At 42.0% G+C, this 12,504-nt stretch overlaps 1 protein-coding gene across 1 annotated transcript; it reads right to left on the reverse strand.

Moving 5' to 3' along the window:
* Positions 1 to 4,057: 4,057 nt before the first annotated feature.
* On the reverse strand, positions 4,058 to 12,271 carry LOC127504034 (protein sprouty homolog 2). The gene is made up of 2 exons (XM_051878353.1): positions 11,717 to 12,271; positions 4,058 to 7,352 (listed from the first exon to the last, which is right to left on the reverse strand). The coding sequence occupies exon 2, from the start codon at positions 7,282 to 7,284 to the stop codon at positions 6,433 to 6,435; it is 852 nt and encodes a 283-aa protein (XP_051734313.1). The 5' UTR covers positions 7,285 to 7,352; positions 11,717 to 12,271; the 3' UTR covers positions 4,058 to 6,432.
* Between the last annotated feature and the right edge of the window lie 233 nt (positions 12,272 to 12,504).

Here is a 12,504-nt window from a genome sequence, read left to right on the forward strand (position 1 = left end):
GGAAATCACATATGAAATAAATGTTTTTCTCCAAAACATGTTGGCCACAATTATTGGCACCCCTAGAATTTTTTATGAGTAAAATATCCCTGAAGTATATTCCCATTTATATTTACATTTTTTTAGCATACCAGGGTGATCATGAACATGAAATTGTCCAACCATGACTTCCTGTTCCACAGGAGTATAAACATGAGGAAACACAAAGGCCAAATTCCCTTAATCATTCATTACAATGAGAAAAAACAAAGAATATAGTTCTGATGTGCAGCAAAAGATTGTTGAGCTTCACAAAATAGAAAGTGGCTGTAAGAAAATAGCTAAAGCATTGAAAATCCCCATTTCCACCATCAGGGCAATAATTAAGAAGTTCCAATCAACTAAAGATGTTTCAAATCTGCCTGGAAGAGGACGTGTGTCTAAATTGTCCTAATGCGCAGTGAGGAGGACAGTTTGAGTAGCCAAAGACTCTCCAAGGATCACAGCTGGAGAATTGCAGAGATTAGTTGAGTCTTGAGTCTCAGAAAGCCTAAAAAAAATTATCAAACAGCACTTACATCCCCACAAGTTGTTCGGGAGGGTTTCAAGAAAAATCCTCTGCTCTCATTCAAAAACAATCTCCAGCATATTCAGTTGTCAGACAAGACTGGAACTTCAAACGGGACCGGCTTCTATGGTCAGATGAAACTAAAAAAAGAGCTTTTTGGCAGCAAACCCACAAGATGGGTTTGGTGCACACATGGATAAAAAAGTACCCCATGCCCACAGTTAAATATACTGCTGGATTTTTAATGTTGTGGGCCTATTTTTCTGCTGGAGGTCCTGGACATCTTGTTCAGATACATGGTATCATGGATTCTATCAAATACCAACAGATAAAAAAAAATCAAAACCTGACGGCTTCTGCTAGAAATGTAATATTGGGCCGTGGTTAGATCTTCCATCAGGACAATGATCCAAAACAAACATCAGAATCAACACAAAAATTTGTCACTGAGCACAAAATGAAGCTTCTGCCATGGCCATTCCAGTCCCCTGACCTGAACCCTAAAGAAAATGAGTGGGGTGAATTGAAGAGAAGAAGCACCAACATGGAGCTGGGAATCAGAAGGATCTGGAGAGATTCTGTATGGAGGAATGGTCTCTGATCTCTTGTCAGGTGTTCTCCAAACTCATCAGGCATTATAGGTGAAGACTCAGAGCTGTTTTCTTGGCAAAAGGAGGTTGCAAAAAGTATTGAATAAAAGGGTGCCAGTAATTGTGGCCAACATGTTTTGGAGAAAAACATTTATTTCATAATGTGATTTTCCCCCCACTTTCAATTCTTTTCCTTCAATGAAAGGTTAGAATTTTGCTAATTTTATGAATTAAAGATCAAAAGGATAAACAATGCAGATTTATTTTTACAGTCATCTTTGATTATATTTACCAAGGGTGCCAATAATTCTGACCACCACTGTAGATAGGAATAAATCTGGAAAGTTTGGTAACTATTACTCATAAAAGTTTGAACTATTACAAAGGCAAACATTTTAATTTTAAAATAAGAGCTTTGATATTGCTCAATTTGTAAGCCCTAATGCTGCTGCTTTTAAGTGGAGTGTTTTTACATTTGGATTAGGGTGGCTTAGAAAAGGTCCATTTTCACACACCGCTGCACTGTGATTGACATATGCATGGAGCTCTGAGTGACAGCCTCTATAGCTCCATCCCTGACCCCTGGAGTGTCCTCAACAGTGCCTGTCCCCGCCAGACAAGGGCCACATAGGGGGATTCACTGGTTACAGAGGCCATGAGGTCAGGATGGTAGAAGATCAACTGACCCCATCCCTTCTTGCTTTTTATTAGCTGGGTTAAAGGTTAAGAAAGCAAAAAGCATCCCTCCAGAGTCAGTTTCTTCTTGGGTGAAGAAGTCTTTTCTGACTTTTGACAGTCCTGGTGCACTGTATCCCATGACACATCTTGATGAACTCTTTGAGCACATGTTTCATGAAACAACCCAAACTGAATTAAAAACCATAATGCAAAACAAATTTTATAAACCCTAGTATACTTTGATGTTTGAATATGCACACAAATTTCAGTCTGTTTCTCACTCAAACCTATCACATACTGTAGCCAGTAGCATATTTACCCACCACGCAAAGCATGCAATTTCTCCCTAGGGGGATCCCCCCAGTGGTGTAGTCTACGTGATACGCAGGTTTATGCCTTACACCCACTAGGAAAGGCCAAGGATTTCCATATATATTCACTTAAAAAAGCGAGAGGATACGGATTTGGCGCTCTTTGATGTGGTGTGACAGCTCGCTGTAGTTCAAGAAAAGCAGCAGCCTGACGCACACGTGAACTGATCCACTCCTCCGCTGTAATACCAGTTACAGTGAGAAATAAACATGAATGAACACCTAAAGGTATGTTAAAAGATACAGAACAACTTACCGAAATCCATATCATGTCTCATGAAATCGCTTACTCAGTGTTCAACTACAGAAAGACGGTAATAAAAAAGCTAGTAAACAAACAAACATAACGTCACATTTACCTCAGAAGAAACATATTCAGTGACCATAAACTCCTTAGTCAGCTAGAAAAATTAACTCTAGTATTGACTTGAATTGCAAGCTTGCGAATCGAAATGCATAACTATGATGACAGACTGGCAGGAAATGGTGCAAAACGGAGTCCAACGGTGAACATTTGACATACTGTAGCCTCATCTTTCCATTATTGTTAATAATAGTTGCAACTTGCACTCTTAAATGTGCATTGAAAATTGCCAGCTGATAAAACCTATGCTCCAGGGACCATATTCATATAATATCTAAGGCTTAATGCAAATCTTAACTGGCTTAGTTAGATGGTGATTGACACTAAATAGCAGAAAATCAGTCTCCAGCAGTAAATGTCATTGGCTGTTAAAGTCTTGTGTTGCTTATAATAAATTGACATGTCGATAACACACACATAAGCATTGTTCCAGAATGCTCTCAATTACATGTAGCTCAGATCAGATGCATACTATGCATTAGTGAGTGTGGTGGTGCTTATGGGGTGTCGCTCTGGGACGGGAGTATGAGGCTGTCATAGTATCATAGTATACTTACTACAGACCCCTCAAATCTCCCAGAGATTTGCTTAGGGTCCCCAATAACCTAAACACGCCCCTGACTGTAGCTTCAGAAGACTTAGAATACTGTGCACAAGGCATATAGAATTTATAGTCATACAGGTTTGGAATGATATGAGGGTGAGTAAATGATGACAGAATTTTTATTTTTTGGTGAACTATCCCTTTAGTAAAATGAATACTGCACTATCAAGAACCATGTGTCTGCAGATGCCAGACTGATGTATGGACTGTACATCTAAATGTACACACACATAACGGGAAGACTGTATCTGTATTATTCATGCAGTGTCTTCTCATACAAAGCCTAGAGAGAGGGTGGGCTATTGAGATGTTGGGGTACAGGCTTAATGCTTTTGAAGCTCTGGGAAAATGAGGCGCGGTTGTGTGTCTGTGATGAACAACACAAATGGTGACACATAGACATCTTATGCACACTCTCACACTTTTGAAGCAACTTGCACACAAACACACACACATCTCTAGTCCCTCTTTTCCAAGGCCATTAGTACGAGCTGGCCTTGATTACTTATTTATGAGGCAAACAGGCAGAAGTGCGGGGAGTGGAGTAAAGAGACAGACAAAGACCGGAACCCCTCGTCACTGAAACCAACACAAGTGTCCAGTACACACATATACAGTATTTGCTAATTCACTGCATTTTTTTTTTTTTTTTTCTAAACAGATAACTTGTGCACTTAATAACTCCTTCAGGCATCTGCAGAACTGCTGTGTGTTTGCACCTAGTGTCAAACACCACAAAACTACAGATGCAACCATGTAGACTCAGCATTGCAGCTGTGGGTATCAAGCATACTTTTAAAGCCTTGCATAGGATTTTATCTTCCCTAAACATGTCGAATCAATTTGATTTACAGTCAGAATTGTACATTTTCACAGATGTAAAAACAAGTTTTCTACACAGAATATTTGAATTTTTTTTATTTATTATCCATGGCCTTATAGCCATACCCACCAGTCCTCTGAAAAAAGCTGAAATCATCACATGGGTCTTTTCATTCAATTTCTTTTTATCATTCACCCAAAATAAATACATAGCTTTTCTTGCAACCATTTAAATAAATATATGTGGCTTTATGATAATATCAGCAACAAAAAAGTGTAATATATATATATATATATATATATATATATATATATATATAATAGATTAATTTGTATAGATTTATATTTATATATATTTATTTATTTATTTATTTATTTATATATTCTCCTTTAATTCTTTTACAACTTACAAGATGCCAATTGTACCAAAGCAATACTTACTAATATAACATGGTGAACTTTTAGTGGTTAACTTAGAGACTTCGGACAGCACCAGTTAGGCATTCTTGTAAATTGCATGTACCTACACACTGAAGCCCCACATCATGGACCCTTCTTAGAGAAGCCATTCTTATGGGATGTGACTGTGGAGGAGAGGTATCTTCTCACTATTTTCATACTGTGAAAGTTTGCCACAGACTCTGATAGTAATGCATGTTATTTACTATCATGTCAGCAAACATTGTTTAGGTAGAAAAACATATGATTGGCTCTGGAAGCTTGCGTGTGAAATTAACCAATAATTATTTTAAATCAGCAGGGCTGATTATTTAAATCAAAAGGGCCACAAATATTTTAAATCAGTTCTGAGTGATTGTTTCTGTTCTTAGGACAAAAGCAATTTATGATAGATATATGTAACCAATAAGAGAGAATTCTCAAATGTTTATGGCAATTTACTGTACTGCAATGTAAAACATGTGTTATGCACAAGGGACCTCTCCTCCACAATACAAAATCAGCCTTATGGTTAGTCTTAAGTATTAGCCAGGTCTCTGACAAGGTTAATGTCCAACAGTAATAGAAAGTAATGGTAATAATAATAACCAGATTAAAACAAATGGAATAAAAATACAAATACAATAATAATTCTATGTACATACAAAAATATAGCAAAGGAACTCACAAGGATGTGCATTATTGGGGAAGAACACGCACGCTTGAAACAGATTTCATTCATCTTGCTTCCCAGTTTCAGATGTCAGTGCATCTGTTTCACCTTGTTCCCAAGTGTGGTTTTCTACCTTGTTCTGGCCAGGTGACTAAAGCCCTTGTCTCAACACAATCCCTTCTTCCTGTCAGATGAAACAACAGTCTCAATTAACCTCACTTTCTGCAAAGCATTCAGGGCACACCAGAGAAACTCAGGAAAGGCCAAAGTCTTTAGAGATACTCATCTCATTTATGGCAGAACTAGGGAACCACAATGGCTTCATTTTGCTGATACTGCTCAGATCTGATGATAACCTACTTGCACATGAGTTGCACAAGCATGGTCCCACAGGTTTTCTGCCCAATTTGTCCAAAGTAATGGCTTATATCTTATCTTGACTGTCAAAGGTGGACAGACAGTCCCTTTTGATGTTTGGTCCCACAGCGTAGTTGGATGCAGAAGCGGTCAAGGATCCTATCGCTGTTGTTCAACAGTTGGAAAGTACAATGGGCAGCTGAGGAAAAATGAGTTGAGGATGTAAGAGTGCTTGGGAGAGGTTGGCGTCAGGCTGCCCTGGGCTGGAAACCTGACCAGACACTTTATCTTTCAGAGTAGCTCCTCTAAAAATAAAAAGAGAGGCTTCTGCTGACAGCAGATGCCGGCCTGAGACTGCACACACATACACACATGCACACACATTTTCCCTTCTTCTTCCTTACACACTCATTCGCACACAATGTCTCTCTTTACCTTCTCTCTTGAAACACATCCCTCCTAGGTGAGCTTAATATTCTGATTTTAAATGGTCCTGTTTTTGGTGTCAAACAGAATTGACTTACATAGTCAGATTTTTTGGTTGGGCTCTCCTTCCTAACCAGCGCCCTGCATCCACGTAAAGTCTAGAGTTAGCCAGCCTGCTTACAGTTTTTCCATTCAGTAAGGCTGAAGAAGACACACTCAGCACTGACTTTCTGTTGAAAGCGATGCTTAGATGATCCTTTTACTCAGTACAGCCTCTGCATTTATTCTGATAGCATACTCCCTGTATGTTACATATGGTTCACATTACCCAACTCTATTTCGGAAAGTCTAATAAATAAATAAATAGACAAGTGTTTACTAAAAGAAAAAAAGAAAAAAACTGGGGGAGGGTGTATGGGGCTGTAGGATACATGATGATGAACATGATGCAGGGAGGCCTGATTGGTTTAGAGTAGGTCAGTTCATTGAGCAGAATTCCCCAGCTGCTTCAGCATTAGAGGTGTCTCCTCGAAGGAGAATTGCAAGAGGCTCCTTCAGGCTGTCATACAGGCTTCTCCAGGGTTTTACGAAAGGGCGCAGGGTTGGTGGCAGAGATCTTGCGGCACACAGTGTTGGTGTTGCTACATCGGCAGCCTGGACGGGTGGCGCGATCGTAGCCATGCTGGCATAGAGCGAGGCACAGCTTGGCAGGAGGGTAGCAGCACAGGCAAGGCAGGCAAAGCGCCAGGAAGGCCATGGCACTCCAGCGGGAGCAGGCGTGAGCCGGGGCACAGGAGCATGGTCGGTCGGCACAGTTGTCCTCCTTATCTGCCGAGCAGTGGTAGAACAGACCCTTCACACAGCACAGGCAAGTGCCGTACTCCAAGACGTTTTCAGCTGAACATAAGCAGCGCTGGCCACAGGTCCAGCAGGAGGGCAAATTACGGGGGGCACAGCACTCCTGGCACTTACAGTGGCCACAACGTTCACAGATGAAGAGATGCAGGCCCAAGTCCTCACTGTCAGCCAGTCCTTTGCCTAGCGAGTCAGGTTTCAAGTCACCTTTGGGCTGGGACCGCACCACAGTGGCCAGACCAGAATGGGAAGGCGTTAGTCCTGTAAGAAGTCTCTGGTCTGAAGCAGCACTGCCACGGGACATGGAGCTCACGGTACTGGAGCGACTCAAGTAGGCCAAGTGGGAATGTTGATGCTGACTTTGACTGCGAGACATCTGAGGATGTCGCTCATCATGCACATAGAAGACACCAACCTGAGAGCCAGGCTCCAGCGCCACAGGGCGTTCCACATAGTCATTATTAGCCCTTATAGCATGGATCTGGTCAATGGACAATACAGGGACCTGCTGAAGATCCAGGCTTTCAGGGTCCATCCGAAAAGGTGGCACTGGATCCATTCTTTCAGGGCCACCGGGGTAGGGGCTGAGCTGCAAGGCTGACCAATATCAGGGTACATCAGATAAACCTGTAGTATGAAAAAAAAAAAAAAGAAAATAAATGCATCAATGTTAGATTCAGAATCAAATTAAATGGTTGAAGTTCAGATGGTCTATGGCTAAAGCTATGGTTATTTTTAGACACAGAGGATGGGGAGATAACGCCATTGACATCACACTGTAATTTAGCATCTGGAGAACACAGCTGTTGACACAAGGGAAAGGAACCAGAGCAAAGAATTTGACAGCAGAATTGTGAGAATCTGGGGAACCCAAAAGAATTAGTGTCAGTGTCCTGAGGTATCTCTTCCTCAGCAGCTTGGCGGAATTTTGCCCCTCCCTGCAGCCCTTCTTTTGTTAAGCCTTATCCTTCATAAACAGGAACAACATGGCTATTGGAATGTGCATGGAAAAAATCAGCATCCTGGAATTGAGAAACATGTTGCTTGCATTATTGAATGTTATAGGCAAACAAGACCTTAGATTGCATTGGATTAGATAGCAATGGGTTTTGTTTTCTTCCATCGATAAAAGTAGAGATAGAAGACCACTTTTGATGTTTGTCAGACTCTCAAACTGTTCCAAAAGTCAATGTGTGATAGGGACAAATGCAAATATTTTAGGCCGCCTATGAAGAGATTGGACATGAGAAGAGAGCTGCCTCTGACATAACAAGCAACGGAAATCCATACACAACAGCAGTGATTAGAAGAAGCAGTGTCTGCTCCCAGTCCCCCAAGCATCCGGGGCACAGTCAGCTGAATTCCTGGCAAGAGCCCTGAATGCTCTCGCAAAAAAAAAAAAAAAAAAGTAAGATAGCATCCTCCCCCGCTCCCACTGCCCAGCCAGAAACTCAAGATAAGGAGGCCCAGGTCGGAAGCACAAAATGCATTTGCAAATTATACAGAGGAGGAAAGAGAAGTCCTGGAGAGTAATTACATCAAACCCAGCAGAGAGCTGTAGTCAGGTCCTATCAGTCCATCTAATTGTTGAAAGGGGTCTGCTGTTCATTTCCATGAGCTCATTATTTGGGGCTTGAGTTCGAAAACAACATTGGACTTTTAGTCTCACATCTGCAAGCAAGCCAGAGAGGAAGTTTTGGGTTAGCTCATCTGTGTCATGTCAGGCACTTTGGTTGCATATTTGTTTGAGCATTTGCACATGTCCTCTCCATGTGGTTTTCCTCAAGTGTGTCGGCACTTGGGAGCATTTATCACTCGTGGCTACACTGGAGTTTATTTGGAACTTTCCACTGACTTGCAGTGATCTTGTGTAAAAACAGTAAAAACAGACCCAAATTACACCTCAAAACAATGCGTTTCCTGGGTTCTGAGAAATGGTAAAAAGAAAAAGAAAAAGTTCTAAACTACCACTTTCTAATTAACTGCCCGCTCACCATTAATTCCATCCACAAAAGTTCCTCTCAAGTTATCATCAATGAAATACCCATTTATCCCATGAGTTACTTCCCTTGAGCCAGACTGCTTGGAAAGCCACCATCCATTAATGGTAAACTGCCTCCCACTAGTGTTCACCAACCACTTTCATGCTCTGTCATTGGGCATAGTGCATTTGCAAATAAGCTGTGAAGCAGAAGACCAGAGCAGAAGCTACTATATAAAAGCTCCTGAAACATTCTTCCACCGCACCCAACAGCAGCAGTCAGAGTCCCAGAGGATCGACAAGTCACACTCCAGTGGCAAAGCAGGTAAGGTTCTGACATCAGGAAGTCCAGCAGATCACACCAACACTTAAACCCCCAACAAAGAGCACTCTACCACTCCCTACTGAGTCCCAGAGTACTCTTTAGCCCCATGTGCCCCAGACCGCAAGGCCGTACTAGGGCTGTGGACTGGTCTATCATGTCTCTACAGTGGAGATTACACAATTGTTTTCTCTTAAACAAATTCTGTGGATAACTGCTACTTAAGTGCCTTCCAAAGTGCTATTGGCTGTTGTTTAGGGAACATTCAATAGAGGTTGGACATGTTGATTCAAGTCTACTTGTATTGTGAGTGAATACTGAGATATTGATTATGCTGTTCAGGTTAAGTATTCTCATTTGTTCTGGCCATGACCTCTAAAAGCATTACTCTAAATAAGCAAGAACTTTGCTGAAACTGATCAATTTTATAAAATTGGGATAACTGGGAATGAGGGAAATAGGAAGTAAACTACATCACTTCAGCATAGCACTTGAATGGATCAGTTTAGACCCAAGTTTAGAATCTGTTTCTGCAATCCAGCATTCATCCAAAGTATTGTTTTTTTTTTTCTCGATCCCACATCTGAAGACTCCATCTTCTATTTTTTGTTGGATGGTTTTATCATTTAAAAGGATACACTGTATCTGATTCTCCAAATTTGATAGCATATCTTACATTGGATGAAGTAAAGCAAATCCAATAACCATTCACCACTAATGGCTGTCTGTATTTCTCTTTTTCTTTCATGTCACAAGAGCACTCATCTAACTTTGTATCACATTTAAACCACTATACTAGGGGGAATAGACATGCAACAGGCATCTGATCTAAAAAATAAAAAGGAAAAGGGAGACTGTGAGTGTACAAGAAGATAATGTATTCAAAGACAACACCTGTCCCAGGTTAAGGCACCCTTTAAGTCCCAAAACCGTGCATACAGCTCAGAGCAAGCGAGAGACAGCTGCATCTGGTGAGCCTGAGAGAGAAAAAGAAGGGAGAGAGGGCCATGTTTACTCAGCCCTGCCTGCCATGAGGGGTAACCTGAAGACAGGCCCCTGCGCTCTGGGAGTATCAGTGCTGAGTGAGCTGTACCTCGCGGCTCTGCCCCGGGGCTCCTTGCACCCGTTACCTTGCACACATCCTTGGCCAGTGTAATCCAATCCAGGGCAGGAAGAGGATGAGAAGCGCATATTATTCATAACAGTCACCACACTCCACTGACTGGGAGAAACTTTAAACCTCCAAACAGGGAGAAGAGAACAGGAAAATGAGAAAAGGCAAAACAGTCATCCCGTAAAGGGTCGTTGGACAACATTGGACAGCTGAAGATTGTTCAGCTTGTTTATCTATTGGTGGGTGTGGCCATCAGGTGAATGAGGTGCTGATGCTGTCTGCTTGTTTGGGGGCTGATGGGATGTGGGCCGATGGGATGTGGGCCAATGACATCATGCTGTGGTGCTATTTTTAAAGCTTCCAGTCTCCTTTCATTGACCCCTACTGCCACTGATAAGTATCCAGCAGTTCTGCAGCCAGCCATCAGGCCAGTCTGACTTCCTGCAGGCTAACTGTCATTAGAGATATCCATTTTCCATTTCTGCTCTCTCTCTCTCTCTCTCTCTCTCTCTCTCTCTCTCTCTCTCTGACTCAGATAGAGTGGCAGATTGGCAATTTCTGACTGAAGGTTGATTAGCTGGTAGTCGCAGGGGGTAGGGGCCAGGGGCCTTGCAGAGGGCATATATATGCTCCTAGGAGCCAGGCGTAACTGCGGCTGGACTTGAGTTGTCAGGCACCAGGACCCTGGGATCTGCCCCACAGGCCCCTCTGGGAACACAGTGGGATTGAATGACAATAAACTGTATGAGATTCCGGATGTGCCGAATCCGACCCCAAGGAAGGACTGAAATAGACACTGCAGACCAGCAAGTTTGGGTGAGAGAGAGACAGAGAGACTGAGAAGAGAATGGGGGTAGGGTCACTTAGAGAAAGGAGGAATATATAAGATAAAGATACCATTAGTGAAAGAAATAAACCAAAACCAAAAAAAAAAAAAAAAAGACTGACAAACATGTAAATCTAAAACTGTAACTCTAAATATTAACATATTAACTATTATGACAATATAAAACAAATTAACTGACACGCTAAGGAAATTTGAGACATTTTAATACACTTTCATTGTTAACCTGCACCATTCACAAAATTCACATTCCTTTTACCAGCCTCTACTTTGAGAACTTTATCACAAACCCATCGAAAAATACCCAGAAACTTCACTATGGACCATTGTGAGCACACGTGTGCAGCACTGTCTCATGTCCTCTCCTACTCCACTCCCAACCTCTCCATCAGCCTCTGCCAGCACAAACTGGGTAGTATTGACATCTCAATGATGAGGACAATCAATTCCATGCCTGTATGCCTGAAGCCAGTGCATTGGCTGGGTCAGGGTAGGACTTGAGTTTAGGGCACTACGCGACACACAGAGATCATCTCTCACTTGGATGCTATTCTACTCCCTTTATATGTCAGCTAGATTATATTTCATTCAGAGAACATCTAGAACTAGATCTAGAAATTCTCAAGAGAAAACCGTTTGAGCTAAAAAAAAAAAAAAGAAAAAAAGTGAAAAATAGACTTAAACATACTAAGACTAAGACATGAAGAGATTTAAATAAAGAATCACTTACCCCTAAAAGGAGGGAGATCCATTTTGCACCAAAACAGTATTTTATGTTTGTTTGTTTCTTGTTTTCTTTCTTTCCTTTATGTTTTCTTGAGCAGTTTTCTCTCTTCTGCCTCCTGATGCTTCTTCACAAATGTCCCACACGTGCAAGCAATCCTGGTTCCTCAGCGCTCAGTCATTCCCTCTGAAGAACACCAACAGCCTTTATCAGGGAACAGCCAGAGCACTGCACGTTCAAAGAGCACTGCACGTTCAAAGAAGAAAGACACAATTTTCTTGGAAACGAGGCCAACATGTCACATGGAATATCCCAATTTATTTGAATAAGAAACAAAAATGTCCCCAAGGCAAAGTAACTGAGAGGAGCTTCGCTTTTCAGAAGTACTTCCACAAAACAGTGTGGAAAGACCACAGCAACAGCTCTGTAGTTTGTCGTCTCTCAGTATGAGCTGAAACTGTGAGTGCTGGATTGTCTCTCTCGGACTGTCTATCTCTCTCTCTTTTTCTCTGTCTATCTGTGTATGGTCAGCGCTTCCTGCTCATGCGATCATCCACTCACTCCCAGTATGTATGTATGTGTGTGTGAGAGAGAGAGAGATAGAGATGGAGGGTGGGAAACAGTGAGGGAGAGAGGGAGGGAGATGGGATGGGATGGGGAGGAGGAGGAGGGGTGGTTGGATATGAATGGCAGAAGGAAGGAGGGCCGGGCTGAGGAGGGTTGGGGTGGGGGGCACTTGGTTTTGCTGGAGATAGTTAATGGCTAAGTGGCATCATCGGACTGAAACCCAATCT

This window comes from Ctenopharyngodon idella, chromosome 21, assembly GCF_019924925.1.
Source record: "Ctenopharyngodon idella isolate HZGC_01 chromosome 21, HZGC01, whole genome shotgun sequence".
NCBI lineage: Eukaryota > Metazoa > Chordata > Actinopteri > Cypriniformes > Xenocyprididae > Ctenopharyngodon > Ctenopharyngodon idella.